At 42.8% G+C, this 18,514-nt stretch overlaps 3 protein-coding genes across 6 annotated transcripts in view; 2 read left to right on the forward strand and 1 right to left on the reverse strand.

Moving 5' to 3' along the window:
• The window catches only part of LOC105869489 (tropomyosin-like), a 1,529-nt gene extending 1,163 nt beyond the window's left edge, over positions 1-366 (reverse strand). Inside the window, 2 exon segments of the mRNA XM_075993377.1 lie at positions 111-167; positions 299-366. Of these exon segments, the coding sequence (XP_075849492.1) occupies positions 111-167; positions 299-366 (125 nt within the window).
• LOC105869482 (uncharacterized) overlaps positions 1-18,514 on the forward strand; it is a 56,715-nt gene that overhangs the window by 28,800 nt on the left and 9,401 nt on the right. Inside the window, exon 1 of one of the 3 annotated variants that reach the window (XM_075993160.1) lies at positions 15,603-15,755. The exons of 1 other annotated variant lie outside the window; for it this stretch is intronic. The gene's annotated coding sequence lies outside the window, so the exon portion shown is untranslated. Of the gene's footprint in view, positions 1-15,602; positions 15,756-18,514 lie in introns of those variants that run through there. One more of the 3 variants, XM_012761314.3, reaches the window with a different exon arrangement.
• Positions 1,322-10,898, forward strand: LOC105869478 (uncharacterized). Of its 2 annotated transcripts, none has more exons than XM_075993157.1 (6): positions 1,322-1,601; positions 2,734-2,897; positions 5,919-6,001; positions 6,554-6,680; positions 7,195-7,287; positions 8,971-10,898. In XM_075993157.1, the coding sequence occupies exons 3-6, from the start codon at positions 5,921-5,923 to the stop codon at positions 10,512-10,514; spliced, it is 1,845 nt and encodes a 614-aa protein (XP_075849272.1). In that variant the 5' UTR covers positions 1,322-1,601; positions 2,734-2,897; positions 5,919-5,920; the 3' UTR covers positions 10,515-10,898. The 2 variants fall into 2 exon arrangements, with proteins under 2 accessions (XP_075849272.1, XP_012616749.2); XM_012761295.3 differs by having other exon boundaries at positions 1,323-1,601; positions 2,734-2,890.

Here is an 18,514-nt window from a genome sequence, read left to right on the forward strand (position 1 = left end):
TATAGTAGAGACAGGGTCTCGCTCTTGCTCAGGCTGGTCTCAAACTCCTGAGCTCAAACGATCCACCCGCCTTGGCCTCCTAGAGTGCTAGGATTACAGGCGTGAGCCACTGTGCCTGGCCCTTTGCTTCATCTTTTAAGGCCCGGTGTTCAATCACCTTCATACCTCTGTCTTGTCAGCAGCTTTTTCCGCTTCTTCCAGCTTTTGCAGGGCAGTGGCCAGGCGCTCCTGAGCACGGTCCAGCTCCTCTGCAACCATCTGGATCCTACAGGTTCAAAGAGGCCACCTCAGCCTCAACCTGTTAGCCGGTCTGCCTTTCTCCCTTCGCTTCCCGCTGGAGGCGCTTGGCTCTCTCCTCTGCATCATCAGCCTGCTTTTGCAGAACCTGGGTCTTGCGCTTCACCACCTGGATGGTGGTGATCCCAGCCCTGGTGCCTGCCCTACTCCTGCTCGCGCTCCTGTTCCTGCTTCAGTAAAACGTGCTCTTTCACCTCCAGAATCCTCCTCCGTACTACTGCAGTAAATCATAAGCTTTGAGCCACATACTGATAATAATGCCAAGCTCTTCAATGGTTATACTTGCGTCGAGATACTAAGCACTGTACTAACTTATCTGAAATTTGGTGTTTCTACGTCTAAAGTAGGAATATTAATACTATGAAAACTTTAAATGTAGTAAGAGTTTTTACATGAGGATATAGCTTCCCCATTGGCCCTCTCAAATGGTGGTGGTGGTTTTTCCTGCCAAACCAGTGGTATCAGAGCATCTGGAGCAGGTGGCACCTTGCACGCTCCTCGTTGCCCCTCCCAAGCCACTCTACTTTGTCCATCTTTTAAACTCTTAGTTTTTAGCCTCACATTGTCAGCTTATGCTAACCATTAGCCTCCTTTCAGTCATCTACTGACTGAAAGGCTGACTAGTCACTTTCATTAATTCCTTGAAGACTGTATCTCCTCGCTTGTTCCCTTTCCAATAATACTCCTGTCATAATTGGGGGCATTTAGGCTTCAGGAAGCTGTGTCTATACAGTATTTTCGATCGAGGATTCAGGAAGAGGTAAAGGACGCCTCTCGGTTTAACAGTCCACAGTACTGGCCAGGCGCTCGGGGGCTGTGGGATTAGTACCCCTTGGGCATTGCGGGAAGTGTAGTCACAACACTTCCCCTTGGTTTCTTTTTTTTTTTCTTATTTTTTTTTACACACTGTAGCCAAAATGTCTAACAACACTTCCCCTTGGAAGGTGACACTGTGGACGTTTTCCTTTGGCATTCAGAGAAAGTTGGACCAAACGCTCCGCGGTATCCCGGGCGCTTTGGCGCAGGCGGGAGGCCGGGGGATTCTGGGAAGTGTAGTCCAGGCGCTCTGTGGAGTCGCGGGCACTTCCGGTCCCCGGGCGTGGGTTGCGGCGCTACCGTGCTTGATAGTTTGAGATTTTTTCCGTTTCTTTTGGGTCCTTCAGAATGTCTCCGGGTGTGTTTGGTGCTCGCGACGACCCAATTTGACTAAGGGGAAAAGGAGTCTCGGCGGAGGGCTGCGGTGTTTGTTCCTGGCGACGGAGCCCTCTTGCGTTTGGAGCAGTTCTCCGGAGGATTGGCGGGCGGTGAGGACGGAGTTTGTTGTGACTGGGTCGTGTCGCGTCTGGCCTGTTTTGAGGGTTTCCTGGGTTGTCAGCACGCCCGGTCTGCCTCCCTCCACCCGACTTAAGCGGTCACATTCTTACAGCATAAAGGTGGGGTGTTACTTCACCTTGTTTTTTTTTTTTTTTTTTTTTTTTTTTTTTTTTTTTTTTTTTTTTTGAGACAGAGTCTCGCTTTGTTGCCCAGGCTAGAGTGAGTGCCGTGGCGTCAGCCTAGCTCACAGCAACCTCAAACTCCTGGGCTCGAGTGATCCTTCTGCCTCAGCCTCCCAGGTAGCTGGGACTACAGGCATGCGCCACCATGCCCGGCTAGTTTTTTTTATATATATATCAGTTGGCCAATTAATTTCTTCTTTCTATTTATAGTAGAGACGGGGTCTCGCTCTTGCTCAGGCTGGTTTTGAACTCCTGACCTTGAGCAATCCGCCCGCCTCGGCCTCCCAAGAGCTAGGATTACAGGCGTGAGCCACAGCGCCCGGCCTTCACCTTGTTTTTTAAATGAAGATTTTAGAACCACCTGATAGAATTGTTTTGGAAACTGAAAGAGGTAGTACGACCATGAGCCCCCAAAACAGTCCCGTTAAATGATGAGTGGTGATCTCTTTTTTTCTTTTTTTGAGACTGAGTCTCACTCCGTTGCCCAAGCTGGAGTGCCCTGGCGTCAGCCTAGCTCACTGCAACCTCAAACTCCTGGGCTCAAGCGATCCTCCTGCCTCAGCCTCCCGAGTAGCTGGGACTACAGCCATGTGCCACCATGCCCGGCTAATTTTTTTTTCTATATATTTTTAGTTGGCCAATTAATTTCTTTATATCTTTAATAGAGATGGGTCTGGCAGTTACTTAGGCCATTCTCGGACTCCTGAGCTCAAACGATCCACCCGCCTTGGCCTCCCAGAGTGCTAGGATTACAGGGGTGAGCCACCGCGTCTGGCTGAGTGGTGATCTCTTAATTTCCCACGAGGCGGTCTGGTATCCTGGTTGGGGTCAGAGCTTGAGCTACTGTGGCCCAGGGCTTTCTCTCTGACCTTTGCAGTACACTTTATAATCCCAGATGCCTTCTGACCCTGTTTTTGTTTTCTTATTTGTTTGTTTTTAGGAAGGAGAGGGTTGCTTCCATCCTCCACATAGGGAAGGCAGCATTTAACTTTTACCAAAGGCAGCGACAAGGTCAGGGTATTTCACAGCTCTCCAGGCTGACTTTACAAAGAGGACTACACAGAGTGACTTCTTGGTTACTGAAAGCAACGCTCTACGTAAGTGGTACTTGGCTTTTTTATTTTACAGATATATTCACCTCAGCTGAGAATGTGTAATATGTGTTCTCTGGCATGGATATTGATAATCATCAAGACTTAATTGCTAACTTTATTAAGTGCACTTAATGCTACACGGTGGCTCTGTGGAAAGGTACTGCTTTTTTCCATTTTCAAGATGAGACAGAGAGAGAATGAGTTATTTGCCCATAGTCACCCAACTAGTAAGAAGTGAAGCTGGGCCATGCGCGGTGGCTCACGCCTGTAATCCTAGCACTCTGGGAGGCCGAGGCAGGCGGATTGCTCGAGGTCAGAAGTTCAAAACCAGCCTGAGCAAGAGCGAGACCCTGTCTCTACTATAAATAGAAAGAAATTAATTGGCCAACTAATATATATAGAAAAAATTAGCTGGGCATGGTGGCGCATTCCTGTAGTCCCAGCTACTTGGGAGGCTGAGGCAGGAGGATCCCTTGAGCCCAGGAGATTGAGGTTGCTATGAGCTAGGCTGATGCCATGGCACTCACTCTAGCCTGGGCAACAAAGTGAGACTCTGTCTCAAAAAAAAAAAAAAAGAAGAAGAAGTGAAGCTGGGTTTGGCCTGTAAGCATTCTGGGTTCTGAGCCCGAGTTAATAATCTCTTGAATACATTTTTATTGAGGCATAGGAACTAGCTGGAATCAAATGGGCAAAGTTAAGTTAGGACTTGATTGAGGGGATCTTGCTAGGAAGGCTAACAGGCCTTGGAATTGTCTAAGAGTTTTATAAAATTGTGTCAATTATTTTGTTTCACTTATTGCAAATATTTCATGTTTTTGTGGAAAGGTATCATTGTGGAGTGTTCAGAAATTAGGGAAATATGACTAGAATAAATTTTTTAATTACCCATGAATCTAGAATGTAAAGATAGCAACTGTTAAGCTAATGTGTTTCTTTTTAGTTTTTCTTTGTGTACATTTATATATTAAGAACATTTTAACAGAATTTTCATCATATTTTTCTTAATATTTTTCTTTTTATCTGTTCAACTATGAACATTTCCAGGTAATGCCAAGAGACCATAAACTAGTGAACTGGTATGTTTTATTATGCTTATCCTTATTATTCCCATTGTTAATATTCCTATGATTCTTTCCTGATATTTTACACTTGATCTTAGTTAGCCAAAAGGCTGAGAAGCTATCCTTCCTGATATTTTAAAACTTTTTATATCATTTCAACACTATAAAAAAGTTGCAAAAACAGTATAAGAAATTCTCATAAACTCTTTACCCAAATTTGCCAGTTGTTTACATTTTGCCTATTTGCTTTGCTGATGCCTGTTATCCAGATACCACCATGAACGTACCTGTAACCAGAGACAGCTTAATGTAGCTCTTTGCAGCAAGGAAGCCCGCATACAGGGTGATTATGGGGTGTCTTCACATAACATTTTAGATAATATTAGATGTAATATTAGAGAATATTATCTATCAAATATTAGATATCTATTAGAAGAGTACTAATATTAATTGTGTTCTCTATTAGATAGTGCTAGATAACATATAATATCATGTTATCTAATCTGGGCTTTCACATTTAAATTTGTTCTGTTTTTCATTGGAAGTTTTTATAAATGTCCCATATTCTACCATTCAACCCAACGCTTGTTCAAAGTCCAATTTTTATACATTGCCTTTAGTTGTCACATTTCTTTAGTCTTCTTTAATCTGAAAGGATTCCACATCTTTTGTCCTTTTATGCTTGGTATATTTGAAGAGTATAGGCAATTTATTTCATAGAAAGATGTTCAGTTGGTGTTTATCTCACCTATTTCACATTTAGGTTCAGATTATGCATTGTTGGTGGGAATACCACAGAAGTGGTAAGGCATCCTTTTCATTGCAACATAACAGGGGACAATTGATATCAGTTTGTCCCTTCATTAATGATCTCAACTTTGTTCACTTGGCCAAAGTGATGTCTTTCAGATTTGTCCACTGTAAAGTGACTTTGTTATTTAAGAAAATAAGAAAGTTTTGGCCAGGAGCAGTAGCTCATGCCTCTAATCCTAACACTTTGAGAGTATGAGGCCAGAGGATTACTTGAGGCCAGGAGTTTGACACCAGTATGAGCAATAGCAAGACCTTGTCTCTAAAATAAAAAAATTAACCAGGTGTAATGGTATGCCCCTGTAGTCCCAGCTACTCAGGAGACTAAGGCAGAAGAATCACTCGAACCCAGGAGTCTGAGGTTGCAATGAGCTATGATGACACCACTGTACTCTAGTCCTGGTGATAAGACCCTGTCTCAAAACAAAAAAATGATACTAATAAAGTTCCTTATAGGGAGATATATTATTAATGGCCATTCTGCTGTAAAAATGAGCTTCTACTTCTCCCCATTATATTCATTCATTAGTTCAATTATATTCTATCACTATGGACTCAGAATTGAGTCTTTTTGTTGAGTTAAATGGCATATAGATTAACAATTATTTTTTCCAACTTTATTCAAGTGCATTTTACATATCATAGCATTTACCTGTTTCATGTGTACAATTTATTGAACTTTAGGAATTTTGTGAAGTGGAATAACCATCACCATAATTCAATTTAGATAATTTTGTCTCCTAATTGGACTCCTTGTGCGCATTTACAATTCTCATTCTTACTCCAAACCCCATCAACAAGTAATGTACTTTCTCTCTTTATTCTGGGCATTTCATATAAATGGAATCATACCATCTGTGGTGTTTTTTGTTACTGACTTCCTTGATTTCACATGTTTCGAGTCTTCATGCATGTTGTAGCATGACTCAGTCCTTCATTCCTTTTAATAGATGAATAACATTCCATTGTATGTATATGCCACAATTTGTCTATCTGTATACCCCTAGGAGGGTATTTTTATTATTTGTAGTTTGGGTCATTGTGAATAATGCTGCTGTGAGCACTCGTGCTAATCCACAATACACATCCATGTTGGTGGGCAGCATCTTCCTTGGCCACCCTTTCATGTCACTTTTTCTGCCTTCTGTGGTATTTTCCAGGCATGATTCTGCCTTCCCAGGAACTGTATAACTCAGGACTCTGCAAATTCCCCAAAGTAGGAGGAAAAATGACAACATTCAAGGTAAGTAAAGCTTGCTTCTCTTGTTAAAATTCCATCTCACTACTTTAGATTGTAGTTTTTGCCTTGAGTGTGCAGAGGAACCACTGCATAGCTGTCCCACAAAGGTCACCATAAATTTGTTAGTTTGCCACATACTAAAAGTAGTAACACCCAGGGTTCAAATTTGAAAGAGGAAGATAATGGACATTATCAAGTACAGTTGGGACTTCATTACTCTATGTTGGCAATTGGCAAGATTCATTAAAACTTACATATGTATAGCCAAAAACAAAGCATTTAAATCTTAAAGGATTACTCACAAGTAGACTCAAGGAGTGCATAAAGTAAAAGTACAGGACTTCTCTTTCATTGTTTCACTTTTGGTGGAGCTCAGGAAAATCAGTATGTGTGATTGTGAGGATACAGATAGAATGAGTGGGAAATCTATACATTGACCTATGTCTTTCAACATCCAGAACACCTTCACACCCATCCCTTCTGCCTGTGCAGTACCACCTCTCTCCCAGCAATCGCTGGTCATAAGATTGATATTATGTATATTGGATGTTGTAGGAGGCAGTGACATTCAAGGACGTGGCTGTGATCTTCACCGAGGAGGAGCTGGGTCTGCTAGAACCTGCCCAAAGAAAGCTGTACCGAGATGTGATGCTGGAGAACTTCAGAAACCTGCTTTCACTGGGTGAGGATAGTCACCCTATGTAATGGAACATCAGGTCTCAGGACTGACTTTTTTTTTTTTTTTTTTTGGAGACAGAGTCTCACTTTGTTGTCCAGGCTAGAGTGAGTGCCGTGGCGTCAGCCTACCTCACAGCAACCTCAAACTCCTGGGCTTGAGTGATCCTTCTGCCTCAGCCTCCCGAGTAGCTGGGACTACAGGCATGTGCCACCATGCCCGGCTAATTTTTTTATATATATATCAGTTGGCCAATTAATTTCTTTCTATTTATAGTAGAGACGGGGTCTCGCTCTTGCTCAGGCTGGTTTTGAACTCCTGACCTTGAGCAATCCGCCCGCCTCGGCCTCCCAAGAGCTAGGATTACAGGCGTGAGCCACAGCGCCCGGCCTCAGGACTGACTTTTTATCCTAGGATGTTGAAGTCTGAGTATTCAGTGGGAATTTAAATTTCCAGTAAATTTTAGCTGGTTTTTACTTAGAATGTGTTGGGCTTAAGCATGTATTTTGTATGTTCACAGAGCATCAACTATTCCCACGAGACACATTCCACTTCCTAAGTGAAGAAAAGTTTTGGATGATGAAGGCAGCAACCCATAGAGAAGGGGATTCAGGTAAGAACCAAGCAACTGTGTGTTATTGTACGTGACTCTTCTGTTTACTTCTGTCCATTCTCATTTCCCTTGTGGTGGTCTAAGTTGTCTAACCTCTTTCCTGGCTTATAACAACTGCCCTTCCCAGCTGGTTGCCTTTCTCCCACCCTCCCATCTGTTCCCTAGGCAGTGTGCTTGGGGCAGTGGGGGCCATGGTGCCAGACAGCTTTTCAGTGGTGTGTACAGGTGTAGGCTTTGAAAGAGAGGACAGGGTTATCCTAAGCCCCCAAATAGCGTGCTACACCAGTGGCAGACAGCCTGGGTTTTTGTCAGATCTCTTGTTTTTGTATGACACAACATATGGCACTGATAATCCCTAGGCCCCTGGGTGGCTCTCCTAGTGAGAGCACTAGGAGAGGTGGCACTGAGCGGAGCAGGCCTGTCCTAAGGCCAAACATGGGCATAGGCTGTGGTGGGTGGTGCAGAACATTCCCCAGGCCCCAAACCTCTAGGGAGCATCCTTTGATGGCAGAGGCAATAGCAGCAGAACACAGGGAAACTCTTTCCTCGGGGCACGTACAAGTGTGCTGCAGCCCTGATGCTGGGGGTAGGGTTGCTGTTAGTTGGCAGCTGCCCTAGGCAAGCAGCTGTCAAGATCTGATGAGTGCATACTTTGGCTCCCTTTGTATGGGGGGCAGCCTTCCCGGTGTGCTATACCCCCCACCCTGTTCCCCAGAGTGTAGGACATGCACTGTTTGGCCTAGAGTGCTGGGGACTTGCCATACTGTTGGGTCCAACTGGTGTAGCTTTACTGCAACCCTCTGGGTAATCGTGGGGTGATGTCAGTGGGGCTCCAGGGATATGGAGATACAGGGGCTGTTGGATCCCAGGGCAAGATGCAGTCTGGTGGGGGTGGGGCTCTAAAGATAGTGCCATCATGCAGCTGCTTGAAACTCTGGAATTGTGTGGGACCCGGTGTGAGGTCCCTCTCTGGAGCAGTGCCATTGCACTCACCCCAAGCAATTCCCTATACTAGCCTCAGTGGATATGAGGTTGAGGGTTGTCCCATGGTTAGGACTGCAGGAGTCCATGGTGGGAATGTAAACTTCTGGAGAACTCTTACTTAACCTTCTGTAGCATTGGGGAGCCTCTCTGGGCTGTCAGCCAATGATAGCCAGGACAGCTGCCTTGCTTCATTCTCCTTCCATGCCTCATATGTTTCCTGTCACCTCCCTGCTGAATTCCAGTGATCTCTCTTAGATGCTATTCGATGTGTTATAATCTACTCACTCATTATTTTGGTTCTTCTTTGTGAAGTCAAGTGCTGGGTTCCTTTAGTCAGCCATCTTGAAGTCCTCCCACCCTAAAGCTCTTTTTGATTTAGATTTTATGACTTACATAATTTACCATGCAGGGTTTTATATTAGGAAATTAGTGAAATAATAACAGGTTAACTGTATGTATCATATTATTAATTCTTTAAATAAAGTCTTTTATTTCTACCACATATTTCAAATATCAGACTTGGTATGGTTCTAAATTGGTCTGATGCAAACCACAGAACATGTCGAGCTTAGAAAACACAAACTGCACATTTTCTGTATTCATGAAATTTTTATGCCATGTCCTTAATGTGAAATCTTGATAACACTAAACAAAGGCTTCATTTATCTACTGTTTTATTAATAATTTTGTGTCTTATAGCAGACAAGGTCCAAACTGAGATGGAGACTATTCCAGAAGCAGGACCGCATGAAGAGTTGTCCTGCCAACAGATCTGGGAACAAATTGCAAGTGACTTAACCAGGTCTCAAGACTCCATGATAAATAGCTATCAGTTCTCCAAACAAGGTGATGTGCCCTATCAGACTGAGGCAGGACTATCTCTTATTCACATAGGACAGAAAACTTACCAGTGTAAAGAACATAAACAATTCTTCAGTGATTTCTTTGTCTTTGATCTTCAGCAGCAATTACACTCAAGAGAGAAGTCTCATACATGTGATGAGTGTGGAAAGTGTTTCTGTTACAGATCAGCTCTTCGTATTCATCAGAGAGCCCACATGAGAGAAAAACTTTATAAGTGTGATGTGTGTGGTAAGGAATTCAGTCAGAGCTCACATCTGCAAACTCATCGGAAAGTTCACACTGGAGAGAAACCATTTAAATGTGAGCAATGTGGGAAAGGCTTCAGTCATAGATCAGGACTTTATGTTCATCGCAAATTACACACAGGAGAGAAACCTTGTAATTGTGAGAAATGTGGAAAGGCCTTCATTCATGATTCCCAGTTTCAGGAACATCAGAGAATCCATACTGGGGAGAAACCATTCAAATGTGATATATGTGGTAAGAGTTTCCATAGTAGATCAAATCTGAATAGACATTCCATGGTTCACACAAGAGAGAAACCATTCAAATATGATACATGTGATAATATTAATAGCTTTGGTCAGAGATCAGCATTTAATAATCATTGCATGGTCCACATAGAGAAACTATACACATGTGAGGAGTGTGGAAAAGGCTTCGCTTGTAGGCAAGATCTTTGTAAGCATCATATGTACCACACTGAAGAGAAACCATATCATTGTAAAGAATGTGGAAAGAGCTTCAGATGGTCCTCAAGTCTGTCGAGACATCAGCGTATCCATACTGGAGAAACACCATTTGAATGTGGGAAGGGATTTTATACGAATTCACGGCGCAATTCCCATCACAGACCCCACGGTATAGAAAAGTCATACAAATGTAAGAAATGTGGGAAGAGCTACATTAGTAAGTTTAATCTTGACTTGCACCAGAGAGTCCACACAGGAGAGAGACCTTATAATTGTCAGGAATGTGGGAAGAGCTTTAGCTGGGCCTCAGGTATTTTGAGACATAAGAGACTCCATAGTGGAGAAAAACCATTCAAATGTGAAGAGTGTGGGAAGAGGTTTACTGAGAATTCAAAACTTCATTCCCATCAGAGAGTTCACACTGGGGAAAAGCCATACAAATGTGAGGAGTGTGGAAAGGACTTCAGATGGGCCTCAACTCACCTAACTCATCAGAGACTCCACAGCAGAGAAAAACCATTCAAATGTGAGGACTGTGGGAAGAGCTTTGTGCATAGTTCATACCTTAAAGACCAGCAAAGAGACCATAGTGGGGAAAAACCATACAAATGCGAAGACTGTGAGAAAGGTTATAAGAGACGCTTGAATCTTGATATGCTTTTATCATTATTTTTAAATGACACATAATTATTATATATATTTATGATATGTAATGATCAAATCAATGTAATTAGCATATCCATCACCTGAAATATTTATCATTTCTTTGTTTGGGAAAACTTCCAAATTTACTATTCTAGCTATTTGAAAATAAACACAAAATTGTTGTTAATTGTAGTCACCTTGCACTGCTGTAGAATGCTAGAACTTACTCCTCCTAATGAGCTGTACTTTTGTATCCATTAGCCAACCTCTGGCTATCCTCCCTACCCCATGCACCCTTCTCTACCTCTAATAATCACTCTATTCTACTCTCTACTGCTATGATGTCAACATTTTAGCTTTTGCATATGAGTAAGAATAGTATTTATGTTTCTGTGTCTGGCTTATATCACTTAACATAATTTCCTCCAAAGCTCACCTGTGTTATCACAAATGACAGAATTTTGTTCTTTTTTTTAATTTTTATTTATTTATTTTTTTTGAGACAGAGTCTCACTTTTGTTGGCCAGGCTAGAGTGAGTGCCGTGGCGTCAGCCTAGCTCACAGCAACCTCAAACTCCTGGGCTCAAGCAATCCTCCTGCCTTAGCCTCCCAAGTAGCTGGGACTACAGGCATGCACCACCATGCCCGGCTAATTTTTTGTATATATACTTTTAGTTGGTCAATTAATTTCTTTCTATTTTTAGTAGAGACGGGGTCTCACTCAGGCTGGTTTCGAACTCCCGACCTCGAGCAATCCGCCCACCTCGGCCTCCCAGAGTGCTAGGATTACAGGCGTGAGCCACTGCGCCCAGCCTTTGTTCTTTTTTATAGCTAAATAGTATCCCATTGTGTATTTATGCCACATCTTTACTCATCTGTTGATGGTCACTTAGGTTGATTCCATATTTAGCTATTGTGAATAGTGCTGCAGTAAACATGGGACTACAGATATCTCTACTATAGTGATTTTCTTTCCTTTTGATATATACCCAAAAGTGGGATTAGTAGATCACTTGAATCCAAGGATCTACATGGGAGAAAAACCATGGAAATGTGGGGAGTATGGTATATGTTTTGACCAGGTCTCAAGTCTTCAACTTCAGAGTGTCTGCAATGGAGAGAAACCTTAGTAATGTGATGTGTGTGGTAAAGTCTTCACTTTGTTTTAACAGCCATGAGCTCACAGCTCAAGTCTATTGAGAGACATCACTGTAAACACAGTGGAGAAACATGATTTGAATGTGGGAAGCTATCTGAGGGGAGAAACATTAAAAACAAGAGACTTGGTTAGCACTTCAGTTTGAGTTCATATCTTATAGTTTATCACAGAATCCATGTTGGTGATAAATTTCACATAGCCAGAGTGAACATGAAGAAAAATCATATGAAATTATTGTATCTCAGCAGCAAAAAGAGATGGAATGAATAAAAGTGAACAGCGGTCAAAGGACATTGGGGACACCATCAGTTGGACCAATGTATGCATTATAGGAGTCCCAGGTGAAAGAAAGGGACAGAGAGCTTATTTAAAGAAATGAGTGCTGAAAACTTCTCAAATTTGAAAAAAAAGATGTTTATCTGTAAATCCAAAAAGCTCAATGATCTTCAAGTAGTATAAACCCAAACAAATCCATGCTGACCCCTGCCCATCTCAAGCAGCCTCCCAGCTCAACCAGCCAAAAACAGACGCAGACAGGAACCCCGAGGAAAACGAACTATACCCAGCCACACAGCCCAAGCCAATCTGCAGGGAGAGGCTCACTGGAAGACTAGAAAAAAGCCCCGCTCCGATGCACCAGACACATTCCTCTCACCAGCCAACACACAAACACTCAAAGAGACACACACACACACAGGTACATAGGTTGCTCTTGAGGCTGTGGGGTTCAGCACAGCCCACAGGGATACAGGCAGTCCAGTCTTCAAGTCACTGGGGTGATAACTTTCTGGGAAACACATACACACCCAGGAGGCGGTGATCGATCCTGTGTGACTGTTCGCTTCTGATGGAGGTTTCTTCAGCCTGGTCAGTCCTCCTCTGCTCTTAGGATCCTAGGACCATCCCCTGAAATGGCTTGAAAGGGCAGGCCAGAACCCCACCGTGACTCACAGCCCCAGAGCCCTGGAGCTCCCAAATGACTCAGGGACACATCTCCAGGCAACAGCTGAGGCCGCTCTGACGTCAGGCAGAGATGGAACCCTTTTTTTTTTTTTTTTTTTTTTTGAGACAGAGTCTCGCTTTGTTGCCCAGGCTAGAGTGAGTGCCATGGCGTCAGCCTAGCTCACAGCAACCTCAAACTCCTGGGCTCAAGCAATCCTCCTGCCTCAGTCTCCTGAGTAGCTGGGACTACAGGCATGTGCCACCATGCCCAGCTAATTTTTTCTGTATGTATTACTTGGCCAATTAATTTCTTCCTGTTTATAGTAGAGACGGGGTCTCGCTCTTGCTCAGGCTGTTTTCCATCTCCTGACCTTGAGCAATCCTCCCGCCTCGGCCTCCCAGAGTGCTAGGATTACAGGCGTGAGCCACCGCGCCCGGCCTCTTTCTGTCTTATTGAACACCTATGTTGCATATTTCATATAAATGGAATCATATGCTATGGAACATTTTGTTTCTGACTCCTTTCATTTAGCATGGTGCTTTGAAAGTTCATTGACATGATAGCATATATCAGTTCTTCAGTCCTTTTTATAGATGAATAATATTTTATTTTATGTTCATATTATAGTTTATCACTTCATCCATTGATGGACATTTGGTTTTTTTCCACCTTTTGTCTGTTGTGAATAATTCTGCTGTAAACATTCATGGACAAGTATTTGTTTTGTTGCCATATGAAATTATTGATTCATATGGTAATTCTGCAACCTGCTCCATAAGCAAGAAAACTTTTTTTTTTTTTGGAGACAGAATCTTGCTCTGTTGCCTGGACTACATTGCCAAGGTGTCAGCCTAGCTCACAGCAATCTCAAACTCCTGAGCTCAAGTGATCCTCCTGACAGCCTCCTGAGTAGCTGGGACTACAGTGCATGCCACCACGCCCAGGTAATTTTTTCTATTTTCAGTAGAGATAGGGTCTCACTCTTGCTCAGGCTGCTCTGCTGAGCTCAAACAATCCTCCTGCCTCAGCTTCCTAGAGTGCTAGGATTACAGGTGTGAGCCACTGTGCCCAGCCCAAGAAAACATTTTTATAGCTTTTTTTTTGTTTATAGTTCTCTTATGTTTCAAGTTCCCAGGCCAGTAAGATTTGCTGACCAGAACTTTATAACTTTCTGTTGCACTGAGATATTCCCTTTTGAGTTTCTTTCCCAGAAACAGCAGAGCCTTCTTGCAGCCACGAGATAACTACAAAGCTTTACACCACCTGTTTGTCCAGCGAACACTAGATAAGCAACACCCTACCACAGATTGTGCCAAAGGACCCATTGAGCCTACACACAAGGCTAAAAGAATGACCAATATTAAGCCCTAGCTCATTATAATCCTAAAATCCCCACCTTGGAAGGAACTTACATACCATTTTTCATCATGGAATGGATATACTGGCATGATTTCTCACTGCACTCCACCCCAAACATGATGATGCTCATTCCTCTGATGCGTTGTTCATTTCACCTCCAGGAAACCCCTGACCCTGTTGAGCAGGGAGACAGATTCGAGGCAATCCATACCTCCCCCTCCCAGTAGACAGGTCCACTGTAATAAATCCTTTCCTCCTTGACAATCCTCGTTGTCTCAGTAATTAGCTTTCTGTGGGGAGAGCAACAGGGAATCCCCCTTGTAGATTCATTAACAGTTTGTGGGATTAGCTGGTAATTGGTGGAAGGAAAGGAGAGGTCTGGAAAGTCTTCAAGCACAGGCAGTTGTCTCTTCATGGGTCACATGTACAAATTCAGGGTGAATTAGTATGAAATGTGAACGAAAATAAGATCTTAAGCTCCTTGCCAGCTGACTGATTGGACACCCTCTTGGTCAACGGGATCCCAGAAATACCCTAAAGCTGAGTTGCTGGCCATAAGGGAAGACAGACATGCCACTCTGCATGCACTCGGCATGCCTCTGCATGCCTCTCTTCTTTGAGATATTCTTTGTAACTCATTAACAGGCCTAAGGCTATATAAGACAAAAGATAAAACACTCCAGCAAGTCTTCTATTTTTAAATATGTCCAGTGGTTTGTCTCTGATTAAGATTTCTTTATCTGAAAACATTCCAAGACTTTAGACAAAGCTTCATTTCTCCAACCAATTATATCAAAGAACCTTTAGACCCACCAATAATCTGTTATCCCCTGCTTGAGATGTCATGCTTTTGGGGGCCAAACCAATGTACAGCTTCCATGTATTGATTAATGACTTTACATGTAATTCCTGTCTCCCTAAAAGGTATAAAACCAAACTGTATCCCAACCACGGCAAGACCATTTGCTCAAGGCTTCTTTGGTGTGGCTCTCTGGGCAGCCATGGCCCATATTCAGCTCAGAATAAACTTGTTTAAATTATTTTACAGAAGTTGGGTTCTTTTCTGTTGACAGAAACATGCAGCAGAAATTGGGCTGTGACAACAGCAATCTCACTCTGTGCAGACTCAAGTTGGCCATATTGGTTCCAACCAATTTCAGCCAGTTATTATTTTACAAGCTCAGGGTGTTTCAGCATTTCAACAAGTTGTTTCTTTTATCTGCCATCCTGCAAGCTCAAAATTTTCTGTTAGTCCCTGTTTTTTCTTTAACTCTTTGGGGCACAGCTTCATATTAAACATTTTCTTTTGGGGATTCATGGAGAGCTAATAACCCAACTCTCAGTTTTAACAGTAAACACATTATGGATTAGTTCCACTTGGGCATGCGAGAAGTGTAGTCAAGGAGCTCCGGGTACTCGCGAAACTTCCCTAGATGGGTGAGACTACGGATGTTTTTCCTGCAGTATTCACAAAACTATGCTCCACAGTCTCCTTGTGGTAGCCGTCGGCTTCTACTAAAGCGGAGCGATCCGGGGAATTCTGGGAAGTGTAGTCCAAAGGCTCTGTGGCGTTACAGCCGCTTTCGCTCAAGAGGACTACACGGAGTTCTGGGAAGTGTAGTCCAGACGCTCTGCGGCGTCCCAGGCTCTTCCGCTCCAAGAGTGTGAGTTTACCACCATTCTTGTCAGTGGTAGTTTGGGGGAGTCCTGAATCTTGCAGGCCAGGCCTATCTAAATTTCCTGGATCTACGCTTTGGATCCTCACCGAATTGGTGATCGATTTAGGGGAAAGGAAGTCTCGACGGAGAGTGGAGGTTTGGAGGTGCGAGGGCGGCGGTTTGCGATCTCGAAGCGCAGCCCTGTGGTGTTTGGGGTGATCCTCGCGTCCCCGGGGAAGTTTGGAGCTTGGTCTTGTCCCGTCTCGCCTGGTTTTAGGGTTTTCCTGACTCTGAGCTCCCTCAATCCGCCTCTCTCCACCCCACGCGTGAGGCCAGTTAACAGTGTAGCGTTGGGGTGTTACTTAATCTCCCTGTAACTCCCATTACTGTTCTTTAAAATGGGGATAGTAGGAACACCTTATTATTATATTTATTGATTGATTGATTGATTGATTGAGACAGAGTCTCGCTTTGTTGCCCAGGCTAGAGTGAGTGCAGTGGCGTCAGCCTAGCTCACAGCAACCTCAAACTCCTGGGCTCAAGCAATCCTGCTGCCTCAGCCTCCCGAGTAGCTGGGACTACAGGCATGCACCACCATGCCCGGCTAAATTGTTTTTTTTTCTACATATATTAGTTGGCCAATTCATTTCTTTCTATTTATAGTAGAGACAGGGGTCTCGCTCTTGCTCAGGCTGGTTTCAAACTCCTGACCTCGAGTGATCCCCCCCCCCCACCTCCCAGAGTGCTAGGATTACAGGCGTGAGCCACTGTGCCCGGCCAGGAACACCTTATTATAACAAAATTGTTTTGATAATTGAATGAGATAGTTAAAATGAAAGCTTTAAAACAGTTTCTGTAACATGATGAGTAGAGACCTCTTCTTATTGTTAATTTGCCTGGAAGCGGTCAAGTCTCCTGCTTGGTGTCAGAGCTGCGGTGGCCCTGTCCCTTCTCTCTGATCGCTGCAGGACGCTGGATAATCCTGGACTCCTTCTTCTGACCTCTTATTAGGAAGGAGAGGGTTGCATCCATCCTCCATGAAGGGAGGGGAGCATTTACCTTTTATTGAGTATGGCGACATGGGGTATTTCACAGCTTTCTCTTTCCCCAGCCTTACTTTTTAAAGAGAACTGCAAGGCGTGACTTCTTGGCTAGAGTGAGTGCCGTGGCATCAGCCTAGTTCACAGCAACCTCAAACTCCTGGGCTCATGCAATCCTTCTGCCTCAGTCTCCCGAGTAGCTGGGACTACAGGCATGTGCCACCATGTCCGGCTAATTTTTTCTATATATATATATTAGTTAGCCAATTAATTTCTTTCTATTTATAGTAGAGACAGGGGTCTTGCTCTTGCTCAGGCTGGTTTTGAACTCCTGACCTCGAGCAATCCGCCCTCGTCAGCCTCCCAGAGTGCTAGGATTACAAGCTTGAGCCACCTCGCCCGGCCTAGAAAAAAAATTTTTTTAATCACTCATAGATCCAGGATGGAAAGATAGTCATTGTTAAGCTTCCTTTGCATTTCTTTTTAGTTGCTCTTTGTGTATATTTCTGTATTTATTTATGAATATTTTAACTAAATTTTTATCATTTTTAAATGTATCTTCCCCTTATCCATTTAACTATGGGAATTTCCAAACACTGTTAAGAGAAAATAAACTAGTGAACTGTCATATCATGTTCATCCTTATTAGTTTCACAAGTATTATTATTCCTATGACTATTTCCTGATATTTTAGAACTTTTAATTTTTGTAGAATTAGAAACCTATAGAAAAGTTGCAAAAATAATATAAGTAATTCTCATATACTCTTACCCAAATTTACAAATTTTTTACATACTGCCTGTTTGCTCTGTTGTTCCCCATCAGCAAATGTCACCAGGAACATACCTGTAACCAGACACAGCTTACTGTAGCTTTTGTGCAGCAAGGAAGCCCACATTCTGGGGTAATCATGGGGTATCTTGGTAAGAGGCATTTAGAAAGGGCTGGTTGCAGAGTTTCATGTAACATTAAATATGAGATGTCTATTAAAACACTACCGGCCAGGCGTGGTAGTTCACACCTGTAATCCTAGCACTCTGGGAGGCCAAGGTGGGCGGATGTTCAAGGTCAGGAGTTCGAAACCAGCCTGAGCAAGAGCCAGGCCCTATCTCTACTATAAATAGAAAGAAATTAATTGGCCAACTAAAATAATATAGAAAAAAAATTAGCCCAGCATGGTGGCACATGACTGTAGTCCCAGCTACTCTGGAGGCTGATGCAGAAGGATTGCTTAAGCCCAGGAGTTTGAGGTTGCTGTGAACTAGGCTGATGCCATGGCACTCTAGCCCAGATAATAGAGTGAGACTCTGTCCCTTCCCCCCCAAAAAACAAAAAACCCACTAGTTAAAGTAGTTAATAGTGTTATCTTTTTGATAGTTCTAGATAACATTAGATGGCATGTTATCCAATGTGTAGTTTCCTATTTACTTTTGTTCTATGTTTTAAGTCCTTATAACTATGCCCATGCTCCCTCTCCACATACAATCTCATTCAAAGTTTAATTTTATATATTGTTTTTATAATAGTTATGTTTCTGTTATCTTTTTAAAATTATTTATTTTTAATTATTATGGGTACTTAATAGTTGTATATATTTATAAGATACCTGTGATGTTTTGATACAGGCATACAATGTGTATTAATCCAATCTAGTGTAATTGGGGCATCCATTTCCCCAAACATTTATCATTTCTTTGTGTTAGAAAGATTCCAATTCCATTCTTTAAGTTATTTTAAAGTATAATGACTTATTGTTGCCTATAGTCACTTCGTTGTACTGTCAAATATTGTTCACCCTATCCATCTAACTATATATATATATATATATTTTTTTTTTTTTTTGAGACAGAGTCTCACTTTGTTGCCCAGGCTAGAGTGAGTGC

This window comes from Microcebus murinus, chromosome 16 (assembly GCF_040939455.1).
Source record: "Microcebus murinus isolate Inina chromosome 16, M.murinus_Inina_mat1.0, whole genome shotgun sequence".
Taxonomy (NCBI): domain Eukaryota; kingdom Metazoa; phylum Chordata; class Mammalia; order Primates; family Cheirogaleidae; genus Microcebus; species Microcebus murinus.

Excerpts from the sequence above, each read along its gene's own strand:
- LOC105869478 (XM_075993157.1), top strand. The coding sequence starts at position 5,921 with ATGATTCTGCCTTCCCAGGAACTGTATAACTCAGGACTCTGCAAATTC. Across the intron at positions 6,002-6,553 it reads GAAAAATGACAACATTCAAG|GAGGCAGTGACATTCAAGGA; the intron begins GTAAGTAAAGCT and ends TGGATGTTGTAG. Across the intron at positions 6,681-7,194 it reads CAGAAACCTGCTTTCACTGG|AGCATCAACTATTCCCACGA; the intron begins GTGAGGATAGTC and ends GTATGTTCACAG.